This window comes from Pholcus phalangioides, unplaced genomic scaffold, assembly GCF_987345545.1.
Source record: "Pholcus phalangioides strain wild (caught in Gottingen) unplaced genomic scaffold, Ppha-v1.0 ptg000012l_1, whole genome shotgun sequence".
Taxonomy (NCBI): domain Eukaryota; kingdom Metazoa; phylum Arthropoda; class Arachnida; order Araneae; family Pholcidae; genus Pholcus; species Pholcus phalangioides.
The window spans coordinates 10679424-10702280 of record NW_028301605.1 but is presented as its reverse complement, the minus strand read 5'-3'; the positions used below and the strand labels follow the sequence as shown (position 1 = coordinate 10702280).

General features: G+C 37.0%; 1 protein-coding gene across 1 annotated transcript in view; it reads left to right on the top strand.

Annotated features, from left to right (window-relative positions):
* The window catches only part of LOC149079521 (uncharacterized), a 276137-nt gene that overhangs the window by 190729 nt on the left and 62551 nt on the right, over positions 1 to 22857 (top strand). The window contains exon 6 of the mRNA XM_089240166.1: positions 14133 to 14311. Within this exon, the coding sequence (XP_089096292.1) occupies positions 14133 to 14311 (179 nt within the window). The remainder of the gene's footprint in view (positions 1 to 14132; positions 14312 to 22857) is intronic.

Genomic DNA, 22857 nt, shown 5'->3' with positions numbered 1-22857 from the left:
TGTCTGCAATAATTGAAATGAAAATTATTTCCAGCCCATTTAATTTAGATTGTAAAACAGTATCAGATAATAAAAATCCGTTGTACACGATAATAATGGTCGAATAATTTTTCCGATACCGTAATTTGAGATTTATCTCTCGCTGTATACGGTAGTTTATGTGGAACATGTTTCACTGTCACAGACAATTGATGCCACCGGTGACACCGCTGACCGGTGGCATCGGAATAGTGAATGGTTTCGGCGGAGGGAAGGGGGGAATAGGTGGCCCACCTCCATCATCCGCTGGCGAAAATCCGATATCTTATACCCGTGTACGGTTACCCGGTCAGAGCAGGAAACGACCTCTATCTGATTTCCGAGAGCCCATAACTCATTTGAACGTCTTGAGATTAAGAACCCGATCTCAAGTATCTCAGCTGAAAGATTGGGTCTAGGCCACATCGGTATCTTCTCCCATTAGATGACATATTTCTATTGAGCCCTCCCCCCCCCCCTACTTTTCGTACAGAGGCTCGCTCGTCACTCTACGTGAAAATCATAAAGAAATCTATTATGGTAGCCTATAGATTTGTTTCCGAAACCTCTTTGGTCTACTGTCTCTCGGACCCTCCCATCGTCCCATAGGGAAAGGAGTGGGGGGGGGGCAATATTCCCCTCTTTAACAAAGAGTGGTATAGAGATGATTAAGTATTGTATATATGTTACAGTAATTATGATATAATAACCGGCAATTATGCATACTTACAAATCGTCTTGGTAAGTTTGATAAATTTATCACTTTCAACAGCGAATATGCATAATACTCGAGCGTCGTTGGTAAATTGGATAAATACTTGGAATTTATCGCCTTCATCTGTGATTATGCATAATACTCTAGATGATGAATTTAATGCTCTAATTGATAAATTTAATGCTCTAATTGATAAATTTAATGCTCTAATTGATAAATTTAATGCTCTAATTGATAAATTTAATACATATAAAAATATTCTAAATGAGCCTATTATGTGTGATGAATATAGTCTGGGACCCTCATATAATGATAACAAATTTTACGATCGTGCCCCGATATAATGATAACAAATTTTACGATCGTACCCCGACATAATGATACAATACATGTATGAATGATCGTGTATAGTATATTATATAGCACGATTTGCCATGTTTACCAACGACGCGCCGGTTGGCGAATATGCATAATCACCAGTAAAAGTAATAATTTTTTAGTTTTCATAAAATTTATCAATGACGGTTGGGTACTATGCATAATCAACGGTAAAAGTGGTAAATTTAGGGAAACATGTCAAACTTACCAAAATGCTTGGTACGTATGCATGATAACCGAGTTTATCACATTTACCGTAACATGGCAGAGAGCTTTGGCAAAAGTCCGATTTTCAGAAATGATTCGCTCTTCGGCTGGCCAATTCACGAAGTGGCCGGAGACTCGTGGCCAAAGTTCGATGAGCTGATGTAAATCGGTTCCATAGACACAAAATCCATTATTTCTTTCATCGCCAACGTGTGATTACAGGGCTGTATGCAGGGTTAACGTGCTATGTTCTGCTAAACGAAAGAAGGTGATGGACGAGCCCAAGTGAAACATAAAACACTCTACTAACCCTGTCCTATCTGGAACCTTTTCCGAGTTATGGAGGATAATCGATTATTGAAAAAGAATGAGTCAAGTCTGTAAAAAACCCGGATTTATGAATTTTCTGAAAGACCTGCACGCAAACTAAGCACACATTTGGAAAGAGCAGAGAAAATCACATACAGTTAACACCAATTTCATCGAAATATCTGCATTTAATGGCGAGCTCCAAGTGCTCAGAGATTGGCGAAATGGAAAGTCGAATTGTCGCCAAAAAATCTACTTCAATGCCTACGACAAACGCAGATTTCACTGATATATCGCAAACAAAAGACTAAATTTCTGCTGAACCTGATCACCGACATAGTTTATTGTAGGCTCATTCGAAAGGTAGTGCAACGCACAAGATTTTTGGTAAATTTGACCGACTGTAGCTAGAAAGGTGTTGCGTAATTGGCGATGAAAAATTTTGGCGACAATTCGATTTTGAACTTCGCCAATATCTCAGTGCTTGTATAGCTTATCATTGAAAACAGATATTTCAAGAAATTGGCATATATGATTAGTTTTGTGATTAGTTATTTTTGTGATGAATACATCCGAACTACGATAGGATGATAAATTTAAGGGTCATACCCCTGATATAATGATACATTTACGCGAATTATCATGTACGATATTATCACGTTTACCAACGATTGGGTACTATGCATAATCACCGGTAAAAGTGATTAATTTAGTGAAATTTATCAAACTTAGAAAAATGCTTGGCAATTATGCATAACAACCGGTCCGTAATATACAAGTTGTATACATTTACAATGTAATTCACTATTTTTATACATATATATACAGTCAAACCTTGTTAATGAGCCACTCTTGGGAGAGCAAAAATATGACTTAGTAAGCGGAGTGACTCGTTAAACGGAGTAAGCCATAGCTGTGCCAATTCCTACCCGAGAACAATTGGGACTTCCAAAAAGAGACCCGGTAAGCGTAGTGACGTGTTAACCGGGTGACACACTAACGAGGTTTGACTGCATATATATATATATATATATACTTAATACAGTATATACTTATATATATACTTAAGGGGGTTAGTGAATGCAAATTTTCAAATACTATGAAATTGTCTGCGTCTGTGTTCAAGGTTTTGTTCTTAGTGTACTAAAAATATTTTCAAGTTATTTGAATATGGTCCGCTTGCAGGCATCACGCATGCTAATGTTTTACACTAAAATGCTCTTTTCTCAAAACTAGGTTTTTTTATTAGATAAAGGAACGTTTTTTTGTCAAACGCCACTCATTCAAATGCCTTGAAATTTTGTGTGTATCTCAACACTATGGTGTTACATACTTTAACAAAAAATATTTTCCTTTATCAAAATTTAAAAAAAAAAAATTATGACACAAAATATGGTAAAATTTTTGGAAAAGATTTTGATTTTTGAAAATTGTGATTTGTGAAAAAAGTTGCGTGTTGTTGAAGTTAAAATTAGAGAAGAAAAAAAACCCCGACAATTCAAATCCTAAATGCTCGTGTTAAATTGCATAAAAATATCTATAATACAGTATTTGAGGGGAAAAAAATTCAGTGCCTACATCGAATAGAAAATTGTTTTCTCCCATCGACATCTAACCCATATGATCCTATGTTATACCCGTAGTTTCTACCGCCCCCCTCCCAGGGGGAGTTAACTCCCTCGTTGGGAATCAGTGCTTTAAAGAAAGGAGATTTTTCCCGTAGCATGGGAAGCCAAGATAACAGCAGCAACCTAATTAACCGAGTGACATGAATTTTTTTTTTGTATTTGATTTGTAATTGAATGGAATACTTTTAAAGCCATTTTTGAAAATATCGACATTGTGACACTCCTTAAACTATTTTCAACCTATTTTAAAACACATCAACCTATTTGTGACTGAATTGCGTTTGCTCTCAGTTCTCTTCGTTTCACTTTTGTTTCTTTTTTCACGTAATTTTTGGAATTGAAAGGTCGAACGGCCACAGTCATATTTCATAAATTCCATTTCTATAGGAATTTACATTAATACGATGAAGCTAGACAAAAGATAGTATATTAAATTTTTACTTTTTTCTTATATTTAAAAAAAGATAATTAAAAAAAAAATTAAAAAATGAGCCATGAATTTGCAAATAGTTTGAAAAATAATAAAAAATCAAGGAATTAGTACATTTAGATGCAATGCGCTGAAGAATTATTCTTACGAAGGAGATCTTGTTTTTTTTGGTACAGAATGAAATAGTTTGATTTTCGCCGGTAGAAGTCGCTGCACGGGAGTTCAGCAGTAGTGATTAGATATGAATCTTTCTTTAATCGTTTCTGTGCCCAAAACGTCCGTTGGCGATTCGTGGCTGAGTGAAAACCGCTTCACCAATAGTGCTTCATTCAACAACTAGCTATAATAACCAAACCATTATAAAAACATATGCACGTCTGAAATGCATTGTTAGAAAAAACCACTGTAACCAAAGTAAACATTCTAAAAGTCACTTTTGAGGCTCAGAAACCATTGTTGCCCGACAGATTTGTTGGCCATTTTGGGCATTTCCGCAGCTCTGACGAACTTTTAAATTAGCATATAGTTCAACACGGGTCTTGTTTCGTATATATGCAAAATTTGGCAATGATCGGCCTAAAATTGTAGATTTGTATAGGGAACATACACAGACACACACAGACAGGCAGAAAATCAAGTTTTTATATATATACAGATAGATAAATTTGTCATTATGATCGCTTAACTCCTTAATCACAATGCCATGTGGCAATATATAGGGTGAATAGCAAACAGGGGGATATTTAATTTTACTGGCGAACCGTTCATCTCCTAGACGTATACTTCCCATTAGAAAAGCTTTCAAATAACAAGTACTAATCAGATATGCCATTCATGTTTCAAGAGACTGTATACTTATCAAAATAGAAAAAAAAACAACTTTTTATACAGTCTGCGTTTGCCCAAACCTTGATAAGAAAGTTAAGTTATTGCCCCTTCTGTTCGGATGCCAGCAAAACACATTCCATGTTCCCAAGCGCAATATTCAAAGAAATATTCAAATTCGAAAAACGGAAGAAATTTGGGGGTGGGGGGGGGAACAACATTTTTTATATGTGTGAAAAACTGTTTTTCCGCATTTAATGCTGTTTTTTCCCAACTTTCCTCCGTTTTTCCAATTTGAATATCTCAGTGAATATTGCACTTAGAAACATGGATTTTTTTTTTTTTGCTGGCATCAAGAGAGCCAAGGCAACAACTTTCTAATTGCATTATGAGCTCACACTGACAAATTAATTTTCTTATGGCTGTATGAAAAGTTAATTCGTTTATACTAATAACTATACTCTGCGCGAGGTTTCCGTCCTCGCTGAGCCCGCCTTAGGATACCTACGTTACCCTTTGACAGATATACCGCCTTAGTTAAACTCCCCACCTGAATCTGTCCTCGGAGCGGGTGGTCGCTCGACGTGGCCCCTCTCGGGAACCGTCTTCGCACTTGGCGCTAGAAATCCGGCGGCCTTAACCGCCTTTTCCTTCCTCACCGAGTCAGTACAAAAACGATGAGAGTGGCGGTATTTCACAGTCGTGGCGTACCACTCCCGCCTATGCTACACCTCTCATGTCTCTTCACAGATTCAGACTAGAGTCAAGTTCAACAGGGTCTTCTTTCCCCGCTGTTTTTTCCAAGCCCGTTCCCGTTCACTAATAACTATACTATCACTTGCAACATGAATGGCATATCTGAGTACTACACGTTGCTTGAAAACTTTTTATAATTGGAAGAGTATACCTCCGGATCAACGGTTCGCCAGTAAAATGCCATCCCGTGTTTGCTATACACTATGTACACATAAATAAATATATGTATACAGTCAAACCTCGTTAATGAGTCACACTCGGGAGAGCAAAAATATGACTTAGTAAGTGGAGTGACTTGTTAAACGGAGTAAGCCATAGCTGTGCCAATTCCTGCCTGACGACAATTGGGACTTCCGAAAAGTGACCGGGTAAGCCAAGTGACGTGTTAACCGGGTGACGCACTAACGAGGTTTGACTGTATACATATACATACACATACATACATTTAGTATATTGACACATGACATGGAGATTGACGAGTGAAATGATCATGATAACAAGTTATTTAAATTAAATAAAACTTAAATTGAATAGACTAAAAAGTTTGTTAATTAAAAACGTTCTATCAATCAATAAAGAAGAACTACATTACCTCAAATTAGCGATCAATTTTCTCAAAGTTTTTGAGTGCAAAATATAGGTTATTGATTTTTTTTTACAATATTGTATGTATAAGAAAAAAAAAAGGATCGGAAATCAGATCAATGGTCGGATATATATAATATATATATATATATATATTTAAAATTGCGTAAAAAACAATGCGCAAAACATTTTTCAAAATATCTATGGAATGTCGCATTAATCCTTTACAAAACCTAACGCAGTATTCACGGAAAATTGCAAATATGCAACGTAAGTGAAATAAAAGTATTTTGCATATTTGTAATTTTCCGTAATATGTATATAAAATATATTTAAAATTTTATGAATATTCAAAAAAATTCTAAAAATTAAAAATATATATATTTATATTTCTATATGTTCATTTATACATATATTTCCATATTTAGATCTAATAAAAATAAGATTTTATGACTTTTATATAAGGTAATGTTTTTATGAAATTTTAAAAGTTGAAACAAAAACTTAAAAAAAAAAATACATTACGGAAAGTTTTAAATAGTTTTATAATATTAAAAAAATATTCGTGAAATTTCGGAAATGCCTAACTGACGTGTAATATAAAAAAAATTAAACGGGATGCAGTTTTACATAAGAAATCATTCGAGGTGGAAAAACACTATGAACTCTAAAAATGAAAAATCGGAAGGTATCAAATCTATTAAAAAACGGAATATATTTGAAATATATTCATTAAAAATCCTAAAAAAATCTGAAAAAAAATAATTGTTTAAATACTAGAAAATCAAATATCCGAAATATATACTATATGTATTTGAATAAATTCTAAATATTCGAAAACATCTGGAAATTATTACAAACATTTAAAGCAAATAATATTTCTAAACCAATTCATCATTCTTTTTACACTGTATACATAATTATTCCATAAATGAAAATCCGTGTATTCAAATGTCCTATCCCTGATATAATCAATAGGGAAAAAAAATTCCCAAAACACAACAAATTATTATTAATCATTGAAAGCTTAATAACATATTTTTGTTTATCAATGATTATAAATTATTTTTTATTGGAAAGAGAAGAACATTAATCAATACCTCGTCAAACAAAACTCTCAATTAATTTCCAATTTTTTTCTATCAAGCCTCTAAGGCATCCATTGAGTTTAGAAGCAATTTCGTTTTAATAATAAGCAAAAAAAAACTATTTAAAAACTGTACTTCCAGATATTAGAAAACGGCGGGATTGGCTCCCATTAAGAAAGTCTCTCTTCTTTGCTTATCTGCCACTGCAGTCGAATCGCGTTTTAACGAATACCGTTGTAGCGAAAATCTCGTTTTAACGAACAATTTTCTGATACACCAGATAAGTTTCGATAGGAACGCTGCAAAAACCTTGAATTACATTATAACGAAATTTTATTATAACGGATTTCTCCGGTCTCTTGGTGTTCGTTATAACGAGACTCAGCTGTAGTTATTACAGGTTTTTTTTCCGATAATTAAAAGTAGGAATAAATGGTGAGATAACTCTGGTGTGCAGTTGTGGGTCGACGGGCTCTAAATGGCATTACGCTGCAACCTGTGAACACACAAGGATTTTTCACTTCCAGGCTCCAGATACGAGACCGCCTGGATCAAAGCAATCCTTGACAGACCTGAATCTACAAGGAAGCTGGTGGAAATGGTCAGATTCCTGAAAAATCACCCAGAAAAAGCCAAACTGGATGAAGATAACAACGCAGATGAGGAGACAGCATCAGCAAACAGGGGCCAACTTAGGCGATCTGCCAGACTGGTCAACAGACGTGTCGATTATGCAGAACAAGATCTCAACGACGAAGATGATGATGCGGAGAACCCGTAAGAGTCGAAGTTCACAGCACTTCACGGAATACCTCTCTTGGCAATGGCTGCAGAGGACCAATTTAATATATCTGTAGTAATTTTTTTTTTTGATGATGTGGCACAAGTCTTTTGGCAAACTGCGGCTTTGACTGTCGCGCCCGCATGTGGCTCCTCGGGTGCGGGGGGGGGGGGGTTGCAGGGAGGGGGTTGCAGGGAGGGGGGGGGAATGGGTGTCGGCGGTCGGGTGGCTTCGTGCGTGGTCGGGAGCGGCGCGTCGGTTGGGGCCCTTGTTGCGAGGCGTCAGTGTTTTTCTTGGTGGGGGTGGTGTCCCCGTCCTGTGGAGGGTTCTCTCTCGTGTCCGCGGTGGAGGTTCGTCAGGATGGTCGGGAGTCTCCCTTCGCGGGGGCGTGTTGGGGCGTTGTGGGCCGCGTCGGCGGGGCTGAGGGAGGATTGCGTCCGCGGTGCTGTCATGGCTTGTCGAGCAGTGATGTGCCCTGGGTTTGGGGGTTTGGGTGTGGGGGTGTGGATGTTGGTCCCGGCCGGCTTGAGTTTTTTTCCGGCACGCCCACGATCTCACGACCAATGAGCTTATATCGCAAAAGCGACAGAGCCTGGGCGTGCTCGGTTCTATACTATACTATACTAACTCTGGTGTTGGTTATGAATGTAGGCTTTATGTTACGGTAAACATCATAAATCCAGTTATACATAATAACGGGTTAATAAAATAATTGCCGATCGTTTTAATTTGTGAGTAAGTGGTAAGTTTTTAATTTGTGAGTGTTAAATTTCCCAAAATTATCACTTTTACCGGTGGTTATGCATAATACCGAAGTGTCGTTGTTGAATTTAATAAGTCCGAGGATGACGTCACTCTTCCGCTATCCATGCAAATATTTTTAACAGCTGGCTGACCGCGAAGCTGTATTTTTAGAATGAGAGAAAATCGAACTGCACCTGCGGGGACACGAACCCACGTCCTTTCACTTTCCGGGTAAACGCCCTAGACCACTAGACTACAGAGGCAACGAATATCTCTATCTTTTCTTGGAGCTCGTGTGCACTGAACGGGACCGTACATGGACGGTACACAATTCAGAGCAAAGCTCACAATTTTCTCTCATTTCGAAAATATAGCTTCGCATCAGCCAGCTGTTAAAACCTTTGTATGGATAGCGAAGAGTGACGTCATTCTCGGATAAGTCGACATCTGGTGGCATCATCAGCAATTGCGAGCTTTGGCCTGAATTGTGTCCGACCGTCCATGCACGGTCCCGTTCAGTGCATACGCGCTCCAAGGAAAGAGTGAGATATTCGTTGCCTCTGTAGTCTAGTGGTCTAGGGCAGCGGTTCTCAACATGTGGAAGCCCACGGCCCGGTAAATCTCTTTTGTGTAAGTGAAAGGCCTGGTCATACACACAACTAACGAGAAATTAATGGGAAAAATGAAACTGCGAGTCACTCACGTCCCAGTGTTAAGGCCCGGCGGTCGAGAAACACTGGTCTAGGGCGTTCACCCGGAAGGTGAAAGGATGTGGGTTCGTTTCCCCGCAGGGACAGTTGAATTTTTTCTCATTCCAAAAATATAGCTTCGCATCAGGCTACTGTTAAAAACTTTCGAGTTTAATAAGTACTAAAAAATTATCACTTTTACCGGTGATTATGGACAACAGACAACACCGAAGCGTCGCATCGTTGGTAAATACGATAAATAATCGCACTATATTATATACTACACATGATAATTCATACATGCATTGCATCATTAAGTCATATCGGGCTACGATCATGAAATTTGTTATCGTTTCATCGGGGTCCGACTATATTCAACACCCTGACTAGACTAGTAACATATACATATGATATGCGTATGTGTGTAAAAAAAAAAAATATTTCAATACAAAAACATACCAAAAACTAACTGTTCAGACATTAAATTTATTTAAAACAATAAATATAATATTTCAAAAATAATTCATAATCCTTTTTAAAAAAGTAATTATCCCATAACTGAAAACCGAGTATTCAAATATCTCATCCCTAACATAATCAATAAAAACAAAACAAAATAATTCCTAGAAGGCAAAAAAACTATCTAAAATTATTAATCATTGAAAGCTTAATAATATATTTTTTGTTTATCAATAATTAAATTATTTTTTTATTTTTTCAAAAAGAACATTTATCAATACATCATCAAACAAAACTCTCAATTAATTTCCATTATTTATTTCATTTTTTCAACAAGCCTCTAAGGCATCCGTTGAACGTAGAGAGGCAATTTCTTGCAAGAAATAACAAGGATAAAAACAAAAAATTCTTTAAATACTTCATAATATTAGAAAAACATGGGATCGGCTCCCCATTAAGAAAATCTCTCTTCTTTGCTTATCTCTGTTACTAGTTATTACCCATTGTTTCTGATAATTAAATGTGGGAATAAATGATGATAACCCTGGTAAGAGAGGGTTAGTTAGTTATGTATGTATACATGTAATGTAATGTGCGCATGTGTTTCCAATATTAATAACTTGCCGAGGATAAATCATCTAAATTAAAACTTTGCGCGAGAGGAGAAAACTCTAAAACTATATCTTTTAGATAAGCGTTTAAGCCGTGATTAATGTTAGCCGTGGATAAAGTTTTGTTTCGTTGTTTTTTTTTTCTTCCTTAAATAAGCTATTCATCATTAGGCGTGTGTGAGTAAATGAACTGAAATTGAATTGCCTCCTGGCTTAAAATTGAATGCGCCGTCATTAAGCTAAGCTCAATGTGGGGGGAAAAAAAAATTAAATTAGTTTTTTTTGTGTATAAATTTCTACTGGTTCTGAAGGTTGGGTCAATACTTTTGTTAGATGACTGTACGATTTATCCGACTATGGATATGATTTGTTTGACTGTAATTGACCTTCAAGGAGCTTGTTGGTGTGTGTCGCAAAATCAGTGGATCAGACGTGCGCCCTTGGATGGGTCAGTAGTACAGTAAATTCGAGATGTGTCGAACTCCAATAACTCGAATATCATTTTAAGTTGAAGTTTTCACTCAGCCCAGAACTTTTTTTTCGCATTTTTTGTGTGATCAATTTTTGTTAACTTGTAATAGAATTTAACAATAGAATTTACCATTTATCAATAGAATTTAACAATAGAATTTACCATTTATCAATAGAATTTAACAATAGAATTTACCATTTATCAATAGAATTTAACAATAGAATTTACCTTTTATCAATAGAATTTAACAATAGAATTTACCATTTATCAATAGAATTTACCATTTAACAATAGAATTTAACAATAGAATTTACCATTTAACAATAGAATTTACCATTTATCAATAGAATATAAAATTTATTAATAGAATTTATCAATAGAATTTACCATTTATCAATAGAATATAAAATTTTTTAATAGAATTTATCAATAGAATTTACCATTTATCAATAGAATTTATCAATAGAATTTATCAATAGAATTTATCAATAGAATTTATCAATAGAATTTATCAATAGAATTTACCATTTATCAATAGAATTTACCACTTATCAACAGAATTTACCATTTATCAATAGAATTTACCACTTATCAACAGAATTTACCATTTATTAATAGAATTTATCAATAGAATTTACCATTTATCAATAGAATTTAAAATTTATTAATAGAATTTATCAATAGAATTTACCATTTATCAATATAATTTACCACTTATCAACAGAATTTACCATTTATCAATAGAATTTACCACTTATCAACAGAATTTACCATTTATTAATAGAATTTAACAATAGAATTTACCATTTATCAATAGAATATAAAATTTATTAATAGAATTTATCAATATAATTTACCATTTATCAATAGAATTTACCATTTATCGATAGAATTTAGCGGATTCATTTATATGCTTGTTAAAAGTGAATGACTTTCTTACTAAAGAAGGACAAAAATATATAGAGAGAGTCCGTAAAAAATCCACCAAATTTTTTTTTTGGTAGAAAATAATCTTGAATACATTTTTATTTATAATTCGTTGTATTTATATTCGAGTATCACGTGTATGCGTTCGTTTCAGCATATACGTCAGTATGTGCGTTATACTGGATATTCACATTCGATAATTAAATATGATTAAATTACAATATCTTATCTTTTCGAATTTCTTCATCTCCAGTACTTTGACTTGTTTTACTCTAATACGGTATTCGTAAATAACGTTGTTATTTCAATGAACATTTCCCCGCCCCCTCCCCACTTTGGAATCGAATTTGCGATAAGTCGAACTAATGATAATTCGAAGTTTTTGCGACTGTATATAAACTAGGTGTGGAACCCGAGGAAGGGTCCATGGGAGAGATTATAGAGCTAAATGATATGGTGAAAAATGGGCAAGAACCCCCATAATAATACGGGACGGTAAATTGATTTTACACATCGCCTTCGATCCGAGTCTGTTCTCAATCATTTTTGCGTTTCAAGTAACCCCTAAACATGTGTAGGGGGCTTGCTTAACCCCTAAAAAGGTGCAAGAGACTTGCATAGCTATTGAATGCTTAGGAAGGTGGCGTTATCCCATATAATGCATAACACTCGAGAAGCTTACTTATCCCACAAATATTCGAGATGATCGTTCAATTGTTCACCTCTTCCAGGAAAAGCGTAGGAGGTTTGCGTACTCCTTGAAAATGCACAAGATGCTAGTGCCAGCACCTCCAAGAGGTACAAGGCTTCCGCAATCTGCTTGTGGCGTCAGTAAGTAGTCCATTTTCCCTCGGAATATCCAGGGGAAAAAATTCCCTGCTCGTGCCAGTATCATCGTTGTGAGGAAAAGAAATGATCGGGCTCAGAATTGGTGATTTCTATGCCCCACATCCAATCAATATGCGGTAATTGAGAGCCAATCAGGAAGATTCTACGCCAAGATAAGAAGAAACGAAATAGGACGCTGTGTATAAAAATGTGGAAAACTTTCTAGGTAGTCTGAATGACGTTTATGGCAAACACTGCAGAGGCCTTCTATCTCTACGAGGTGCTGCTAGTGCGCCCTTTAAATGTGTGAGAAAGTTTATCACTACCAGAAATGCATGCTCGTCCGAAAAATTATCGGTCATTCTCAATGAGCTATAAGCCGGTCAAATGCACTTCCCACACCGGGAATCGAGCCCGTGCCTCCTGGGTGAGAGTCAGGTATCCAAACCACTAGACCATGGGGATGCTTGGGTCATCCCAGAGATGCATAAACTAATTGCTCATCCGAGAAATGTTCGACGTACTTGCTCACCACAAATGCTCGATATTCTTGCTCTTTGCGCATAAGCAGAAATTCGTAGTAGCTGTGAACGCGCACCCCAAGAAATGCATAAAAAGCTTGCTTAACCATTGTATGTTGTGCTGTAACTGATGTTTTTTTCGCTTTTATATTACTTCATCCGTGTTTTTCCTCCATGGATGATTATTTTTCGCGTATCCTGAATGGTTCGTCAATGTATGCGTATTACAGGTTGGCAACAACTGTTATGTAACATGGGTGCATGCACCTTTCTGCTTGTGGGATGTACAGGTTGGGCAAAAAGGCCGTAGAAAATTTAAAAATGAATAAAAACCGGAAAAATAACTGAAATAAAAAACGGTTTGCAGGGTTATCATCACTAGGTAACGGGAACTTTTTAAGACAGGGGGAAAAACTCAAAAAACAGCCGATAGATGGTGATGGCACGAACGATTTCGGTGGAAATATGCAAATGAGACGGCTATAAGAATTAGCACTCTTAATCCACAGCCAGTTAAAACAGTTGTAAACAGTGTATGTGGACCTGCTGCACTCTGCCGTTGCTGTATTTGTGACTCCCCTGCAATGTGTTATCCGCTGTGGTGATGGTTTGGTCATGTGGAACACACACACTGCTGCAGCAAACGATTTGGAGGCATTCTGTTCGTTATTTGCGTATCTTTTCTTTGACATGTGTACGTCAGTGCCACCTATCGGCTGTTTTTGAGTTTTTTCCTGACTTAAAAAAAATTCCCGTGACCTAGCGATGCTAACCCTGCAAATCGTTTTAATTTCGGTTATTTTTCCGGTTTTTATGAATTTTTGAAGTTTCTACGGACTTTTTAACAAAAACGGGTAAATCAATTTCAATATACGTACTTGTTCTAATTGGTGAAAGTCTTTTTCGCATTATTTATAATTATTCGTACATATGCACTGGTATTCACACGTACATCACATTGAATTTTACGTCGTAACACTTGCCTTTTTGTTTGAGTTTTCTGAGGGATATCGTTGATGATAAGTTTTACTTCGATATTATTTGGAAAATAAATACGGAAAGATATTATTTTTTAAACTTTTACTAGAGGAACGAAAACTTGTGTGAAATAAAACTATGGACGACTTGAAAGGCAATTCTCGATGTTTTGTATCTTTACAGTTCAAATGCACTGCGAGGCGACGTCCATGACAGCTATCGTCAAAGTCATTACTCCATTCCGTGGCCGACTCTATGCCCTCGGACATCCCTACGAGTGTTACGCTGTGTCCGTGAGAGCGAACGGTGAAGTGGCGCTGACCATGCCGCTCCACGGCAGGAAGTGTGGCACCAAAAATCTGGTGAGTTCACAATTTTACGTATTTCACATTTCCGCATTAACATGCTTCCCAGCATGCAAAAGGGCCTGCGTTCGAGTCCCAGCGGAGACGGATTGGAATTTCTTTCCGAGTTCACCTCAGCATAATATCCAGGAAATATGTTTCCTTAATTAATTACATTTTTAGTAATTGATCCACACCAACTGAGTATCCACCACTGAGTATATCCTGATTTATTTTCTATACATCCATGAAATGTTTCATCATGAATATTACGAGAAAAAGGAACTGTTTCTGATTTCACTGAATTTCGGAAAACTCATTCGCGCGTTTTAATTTCCTATCATTTTGAATACGATCCTCAGAAAGTTCCTAATCTCTGTAAAATTCATTAATCTTCAAGGCGTCAGCTGTATGTTCCCAAACAGAGCCGTTCCTGACTCGAATCTGCATTGTCTTCAGTGGTGATTATGCCACCATCGGGAAACGAAAGAGACTCGCTTTTCATGGGAAAAATAATCCGAGAATTTCAATTTATCATCATCATAATATTTTCTCCTTCAGACTTGCTTGACTCGGCTAATCCGTCGTGGGGAAAGTCCGATCTAAGTTCAGATACTTTCTTGGACGGGATTGAATACGGAGATGTACTTCTTTTCATAACTTACATTTGCTTCATTGTATACCGGGTGTCTTGCAAGTATAGTACTAATGCGGTCTTTGTTACATTAATCGTCCGTCGTAGAGGTATGATTCCAGTTTAAAAAATACTCAAAAGACCTTCAAAACAAGTCCCTGTACAAATATTGAAAGTGAAGATACAGTATGCTACAAAATAAAAAAAGCTGAATTTTTATACGGTCCCCCCCAGGTCCTCTAACTTCCAATTAGAAAGTTGTTGCCCGGTATCTTCTGAGGCCAACAAAAACAATTTCCATGTTCCTAAATGCAGTATTTGCATTCAAAAATCGGAGAAAATTTATAAAATAACACTAAAAACTAACGGACAACGCTCCTTTTCCCCTTATTTGTGCTGTCCTTTCCTAACTTTCTCCCAATTTTTGAATCGAGAATAACTCAGTGAATATTGCACTTAGAAACATGGAATTTTTTCTGTTGACCTCAGCAGAGATAGGACAACAAATTTCTAATCGGAAGTTAAAGAACAAGGGGGGACCGCATAAACATTCAGATTCTTTATTTTAAGACACACTGTATTTCCATTCTCAAAACTGGTGCAGGACAATTTTTAAACACCTTTTGAGCATTTCTTTAAATTCAAACCATACCTCTACGACGGACAGTTGATGAGATAAAGGCTGCATCAGGCACTTATAGGACACCCTGTATAGTATTTATTATTAATCGTTATGGGTAGTTTCTTAACAATGATTTTCAATTCAGACACCTCATGGAAGAATCATACAAGAAAAATTTACTGAAAAAAACAATCCGAATCATAAGATTCAATAATGAATCTGTAATCTAAATTACAGTTTGTTTTATGGAAATTGCGTCGGTGATGGGTGCATTGTGTTGAGATACTTTTGGTTTCGAACTTTTCAGATAGAATTTGTTTTGGATCATATAATCTAGAGAGAATGGCCGTCATTGGTTTCAGTTTAGCTTAACGTAGTACTTTCAAAGCTCAAACCAGTTTTAGCCAAGCCGATTGTGATATATTCATATAATGCACATATTATATTAAGGGGCCATTCAAGTATTACGCCAGCATCGAGGGGGGGGGGGTTTCGGATTTGCTGACTTGCGATGACAAGGGGGGAGGTGGTTTGAAGGTTGCTTACGTCATGACAACCATCCCTTTTTGTAGATATGAAATATTCTAATATGCTGGCGGAATTTTGCTGACAGGGGGGAGAGGGGCCAAAAATGGCTGAAAATCTGCTTACGTAATACTTGAATGGCCCCTAATGCAATATATTCACAGGATTGAATAATAACACTGCTTATTTCGGAATTTTAATATTCGTGCTAACTAGAAACAGGTATGAGTGAATATAATGATTCACTGTTGGGCTGTGTGGATAGTTCGTGGATGGGCAATATTGTCAGTGTTTAGAGGTGGATTTATGGAGAGAGAGAGAGCCGTGTTAACGCATGGGCCCACCAGGGCACGGCCCAAGGGGGCCCCAAGAGAAAAGGGGCCCACAAAAATGAAATGTGGTTGTAATTTCCGAGAATTCACCACGTAGGGCCTCAGAAAAATCATTTGGCCCGGGGGCCCATGATGCTCTTAAGACGGCACTGGAGAGAGAGAGAGAAAGAGAGGTAATTTTGCCTCTTTATATACAAACAGCTAGTGGTTAAAGAGTACTCAATAATATCTGGTGCTTGAGTACACGGGCCGAAACTCCCGTATGGCAATGTGGTGGTCTTAGTTTGACGGCAAATGCCAATGATCCGCTTGTGCTGTCGAATATTGAATTGTATCGATGAAATATCGTCAACCTTATGACAGAAGCTCCAAAGTGCAAAATCCCTCCCTCCTTTCTTTTTTATCAGCTGGTTGTATTCTTTATTTTGGTATCTAAATTTTGGCTGGAACGCGATTTCGTATCCTTATTTAAACACGTTGCAAAACATTTTTAGTCAAATAACTTCCATAGAGTAACACGGGTAGATAGTAAACAATCAAATCCTATTTCCCCCATTATTTTTTCCCATGGAATTGCACATTCGTGTTTCTGGCATGCGGGGGGCAATATAGAAAATTATTAACATTTTTGAATAAGAATCGATTATTTTTGTACTTTTAAGATCAAAATTGAGAAAAGAACCAGATAGATTCAGTCGCGGCTGACAATTCACAAACTAGATTTCTGAGAATTGTTTCTGCCGGAGCAGCAGATTAAATTTCCAATCCTTTCCCAAGGCATAAAAGCCCAGAAGGATAGTCAAATTACCAGAATTACCACATACGCAGACATGATACACAGTGGCTACGACTTCCAGAAAGTACACAGAATACGAACAGAAACCTCTAACACCATTATCTTAACAGCTCCAAAACAAAACAAAAAAAGATAAGAAATACACGCACCAACTACGGATAATTCTTGTTCGACAAACATTTGCAATAAATATTTGCTCAAAAACCACGGGGGAGATTCTCTTTACGCCATTGACTCCTGATGTTGTTGCTTCTCTAAACGGCTCAATTTACCTAATAAAAATGAAACAAAAGTAAGACAAACTGTGAAGCAAAATGGACGATTATAGCCCATCCTAATTGACAGTAGCAATCACTTTTTCCTCCTCCTGCCCACTTTAAGTAGCCTCGCCAAACTATTAAACTGTCGAAATAATAATAAAAGACCGGAAAAAAAAAACGAGTGAGAAATGTACGAGTTAAATGACCCTACGGCCCATTCTGTATGAAAAAGGAGAACATTGCCATTCTCTCTCTCTCTCTCTCTCTCTTGTCTTGTCTAACCTTAAAGAGATGGGAGAGACAGGACAGATAGACAAGGATCGCACAGAATCACGTGCAACAAATACTTGTCGGTTCTTACTACTGCAGGAAGGAGGGTGGGGGGGGGGGGAGTATGTAGTTTGCCAATGTACAACATCCTGTAAATGTGACTTGAATACCAAGTAGTTTGGCCCCTTCCACGAGCCTGAAAAGAGATCTTGAACTCTCAGTTGGTGTAAACGAGTTTAATGTCAAGGTATCACTTTCGTTCTGAGACACATATAATGGTAACGTTGAGAGGAGGGGGACTTTCCATCCAGAACAGTTTATCTCTCGCATTTCTCCTGTCGTGTCTTTTACCTCGATGGGGCGTGTCCGTCTCCACCGAGATCTAAGTGAACTTCTTGTGTCTTGTCTGGTTCGTTCTCATGTATATGGATCGAGGGGATTTACTGGGATTTATCAAAGCAGTGCTAACTTGGTAATCGTAAATTCTCAAGGTTGGTGAACGTTGTCGGAATTTACTCTCGTATTGTGTTTGCGGGCGTATTCGGTGCCGACGGTGTCACGTACCGTCGGACGTAATTTTTCCTCTTTAGATTTATTGCAAATGGATTGCAAAAATATTTGGCTTTTTTTTGTATGAGCCTAGATGATTTTTCGAAATTTGAAGTTTTGAGAAAAGTATATATATTAAAAAAAACTTATTTTGGGGGAAATGAACACACACACCCAAAGAAGCGTTCCATGTTCGTTATGGTATGTATGTTGGAGTCACAATATTGGAGAATGTAGACGGTGTTTGTTGGCGAGTTTATGATTGGTTAGGTCAAGTATAGGATTTCCTGAAGAATATCTGTGGACGAGCTCGCGCGAATTTTCTGCAGGATGAACCATTCGAAATCAGAAGATACTTGTGTGTCCAGCATACTTGTGGCAGCACTGGCTTACTTTTGTTTAAAAACTCCATGGGCAGTAAGTATGTTTCTAACGCTAGTTGATTGGGTGAGATTGGTCCCAACGATCTACCGATTCGTTCTGTCTTGATATCTCTTTGTAGGATCACCCTAAAGGTATTGTGTGCAAGCCCATCGCCTACAATATCTACACAAGGCAATACCTAAACCCCACATGCAGCTCGTTAGAATTCCTTTGAAGGACTTCTAAACAATATTGGAATATGACAGAAAATGTGTTGTCACAGTTGACGTGAAAGAGGTTTCAAGGGTAAGGTCGTGATTTTCGTTGTTCAAAAGTGTTGCCGTCTATCTTCCAAACAAGAAGTTATAAAAATGAGAGGATTCTCCGAATAACAAATTTGTCTATATAGTGATCCTGAAACCCTCCCCTTTTCACCACAAGGACCTCATCGCAAGTGTACCAGAATCTTCACTATTACAACAAGTATACCGCAGACGTGCACCTCACGGAAATTCCTTTGAGGAACTTCTAATGAAATGGTGCACATCGGAATGTGCCGTGCACCTTTTGTTTACCTTACATGATGTTTGTTTCAGAGTAATGCCAGTTATGCGTTCCTCGCAACCGCGTCGTCACCTTAAAGCGCCACGTTCGACAACTCATCGTGCAATGATCATTGCATATATATTATGGGGTGCGCGTTAAGTCTCCTTAATTGAAGTTTTCACGAAATACAGTAGACGCTGTATACATACTACGAACATAACGATCCCAACGTTCCAAGGAAAACGAACGTTATATTGGAAGGTCGTTAAATTGAACATTAAAAAAAAAAGATTTTGCAGGGAATATGGAAGAAATTAGGGAATATGGACGAAATTAAAAATTACTATATTAGTTATTCTGTTAATACATTGCAATGAAAACGCACCAGGTTACATAATAAAATTGTTATAATTAATTACATCCATGCACCTATATGTACCGAGTTCTCCAATATTAAGGGTTCGGAAAAAAAACACGATTTTGGGAAACGGAAAACACGCATTTTGAATATTTCTTTGTAGAAAAAGGAACGGGCAGAGCTGAGTTCAGACTTTGTATTCGATTGAAGTATTTTGTGTTGCTCGCTATATTGGATGAGAAAGAACGTGGGATGAATAGGAAAACATTTAGGGGTCTTATACCGTACCGGTCGTTATAATGAAGCGCTTGGTCGTTCGTTATAACGAGTGCAACTATACTTCCGAAACACCCATACTCCTGATACTTCTAAAAGTATTCTCCGGTAGTGGCCGCGTGTTGCTACAGGTTGAGAATCCTGTATTAGGGCCATGAGGTTTAAGATTAAGAACCTAACTCGTGGGACGGCAAGAGCTGCGCCGTATAGGCAGCTGCTAACGAGACGGCTGAACTTTGAAGGCTGTGTCACGACTGGCCAAATATCGCGATGCAGCCGCGTGAATAATCATGTGTTTATCTGAAAAGTTTGTATATAAACTTTTTCACTACTCCGCCCAGAGGTTTCGGGTTCCAAGAGATCCTCGGGGGGGGGGGGGAGGAAAAACCCATGCATCCGCCACAACTCAATCGGAAGCGAATTACTTATGGCGATAGACCGGGGTTGTGCTCGATTTGAATGAATGAATCAATGCACGGTTAATTAGTAGTAGTGGTAGTACTTATCAGCCGACAATTAGACTTTACGTTGAAATTTTGACTTCAGCCAACACTGACTTCTGGGAAGAAAAGACATTTATTTCTAGAACACCAATTCGAAAAACCTAAATAATGAATGAATGAATGGTTTAGTAGTGGTAGTATTTATCACACAGTCAACAATTTGACCTCAACTTGAACTTTTGACTCAGCCAACAATTTGACTTCTGGGACGTAATAAAAAAACCACATTCATTTCTGCGCTACCAACTAGAAAAAAACCTAAATAACGAGAAGACAAATCATAAAAAAAAGATTCTATTCATCAATCTCAATGCCATAGATGAATTTTGAGTTCAAATGAGGGAAAAGAATACGTAAATACCCACGTATAATAAATACTTGAATATTCATCAGTAATCCCGGATCACTGCTTAAGAATTTTCAATAGATATGTAAAAAAACAAATCAATTGAATTCATATAAGAAACCAAAAAATCGAGGAATACCGGCTTTAAGCCTCGTTCCTAATTACAAAGGCGGAGGAATCATCGCCTTCTGTATTGAATGAATTCATTTTCTTAAGAAATGAAGAATCCTTCTATATCTTGGAAAATCAAGGATCGTCGTCGTCTCTCTTTTTCCTCCCCATTTATAATCAATCCCAAGGTAAAATAAGAAGAAGAATGAGAAATATCTGAAATTGCTTCGGAGATATTTTAATTAAATCTATCTCTTTTCATTTATAATATATATGAGGAACCGTTGAAAAATCAAAGCATTTTCCCCTCTCGTGTGTGGGGACAATCGCAATATTCGAATACAAAGAATCCTGGTTAACTTAACGCATCAAATACCAATATAATAATAATGGAAAGAAAAATAATAATAATAATAATACCATGGATATATACGTATAAATAAGCGCATTATGGAAATGTTTTTCCTCATCCAGAAAAAAAATCTCATTAAATTTCATCTTGATGAAAAAAAATTGAGTTTTTTTGTTCTCTTATTTCGATTCAAGATTTTCCATTTTTGTTGTCTCGCGAGGTTATCTTTATGTACAGGGTGATTATATAATTAAAGTTCCCGTGCTCTGAGTAGGTTTTTTTCCTCCTGGAAAACTGCTTTATCCGAATACAGTCAAATTTTTAGGATGTCTTAATGAGACCATGGGATGGAGATTTATGAAATTACAAAAAAAGTTCGATTTCCAAGCACCAGGTGGAAAAGTGGCGCTTTTTTATTGAATTTTCATTTTTTTTCCCCGTGGACCATATAGCGTATATACCAAGTTTCAATGGAATACGTCCTGCAGAACGAGCGCTACATTGGTCGGAGTAGTATACTTACGTTTGCTAAAGTGGTCTCAGCAGTGGGAAAACGTAAAATGAAATAAAAAAGGCCCACTTATTCACCTGGTGGTAGGAAATTGAACTTTTTTTATTTTGTTTATTTCGTAAATCGGTCTTCCATGGTCGCATTCAGATATTCTAAAATTGGATGTATTCGGAATACGTAGCTTTAATTATTTATATCCAACCTGTATATAAGGCCTTGTTTTAGGAGATATAAATGCTTTTGAGCGTGAAGAATGGGTCGCAAAAATTTTTGATATTAGGGTGTGACCGCTTGACCTATTTTTTCACGTCGATTTGGCCGTCCCGCATTTTTTATGGGATAAGCAAGTATAAGACAGTAGTGATCTTTAAAACTCTTTTAATGTTATTAGGATTCTTTTCTTACATTACTCATTACCAAAATCAGCAAATTTTAATTTTTGAATTTTTTTCCCCAAAATACTTGTAGTAGTATTTTCAGCAAAATAAATAATAAGGGGAAAAATGTGATTTTTTTTTCTTTCTGTTTTTTAAAAAACGGGACGCATGCTCGCCCATTGACTTGCATTGTACATCAGTGGCTCCCAACTTATCCAGCTACAAATGCCCTTTTCGAAATTCATCGGAGGCGTGCGTAACCAACAAATGCTTAGACTACCACTACTACTTAACCGCACATGCACCTCGTACACGTTCCTCTGTGGAATTTCTAACGAATCGGTACATGTCGGAACGCATTGTGTGAATGCAAAAAAAAAAAAAAAAAAAGTATGCATGGGGTTCTAACATATTTATGTTATCAGAGTTGTGCAGGTTTCACGCTCTTGCTGTCACTGCCATTTGTGTTTACTTATTTTGAAGTAAAGATGGCAAACGCAACCTGCTTGATTTTTCACGTTATATAAGTATTACGCCGGAGGTCCCCGCCTGCTCTCTGCGGTGAGACTTTTTGAAATGGGAGACCGGCTCGCGCGTATTCATGCCTCGAAGTTGAAAAAATGCTTCGACTGGCTTACTTCTGTAATGTCTCGAATTCGTAGACGGACTCGCGTATGTCTAGAATTATGCAGGAGGCATATCTTGGTTACCCCGTAATTTATTTATTTATTTGAAATACAAAGCTACAGGTTTAAAACCCAATTACAGCTTGTAGTAAAACTATACACATGATAAAGTACACAAGGCAAATAAAAAGTAACAAAAATTATGCA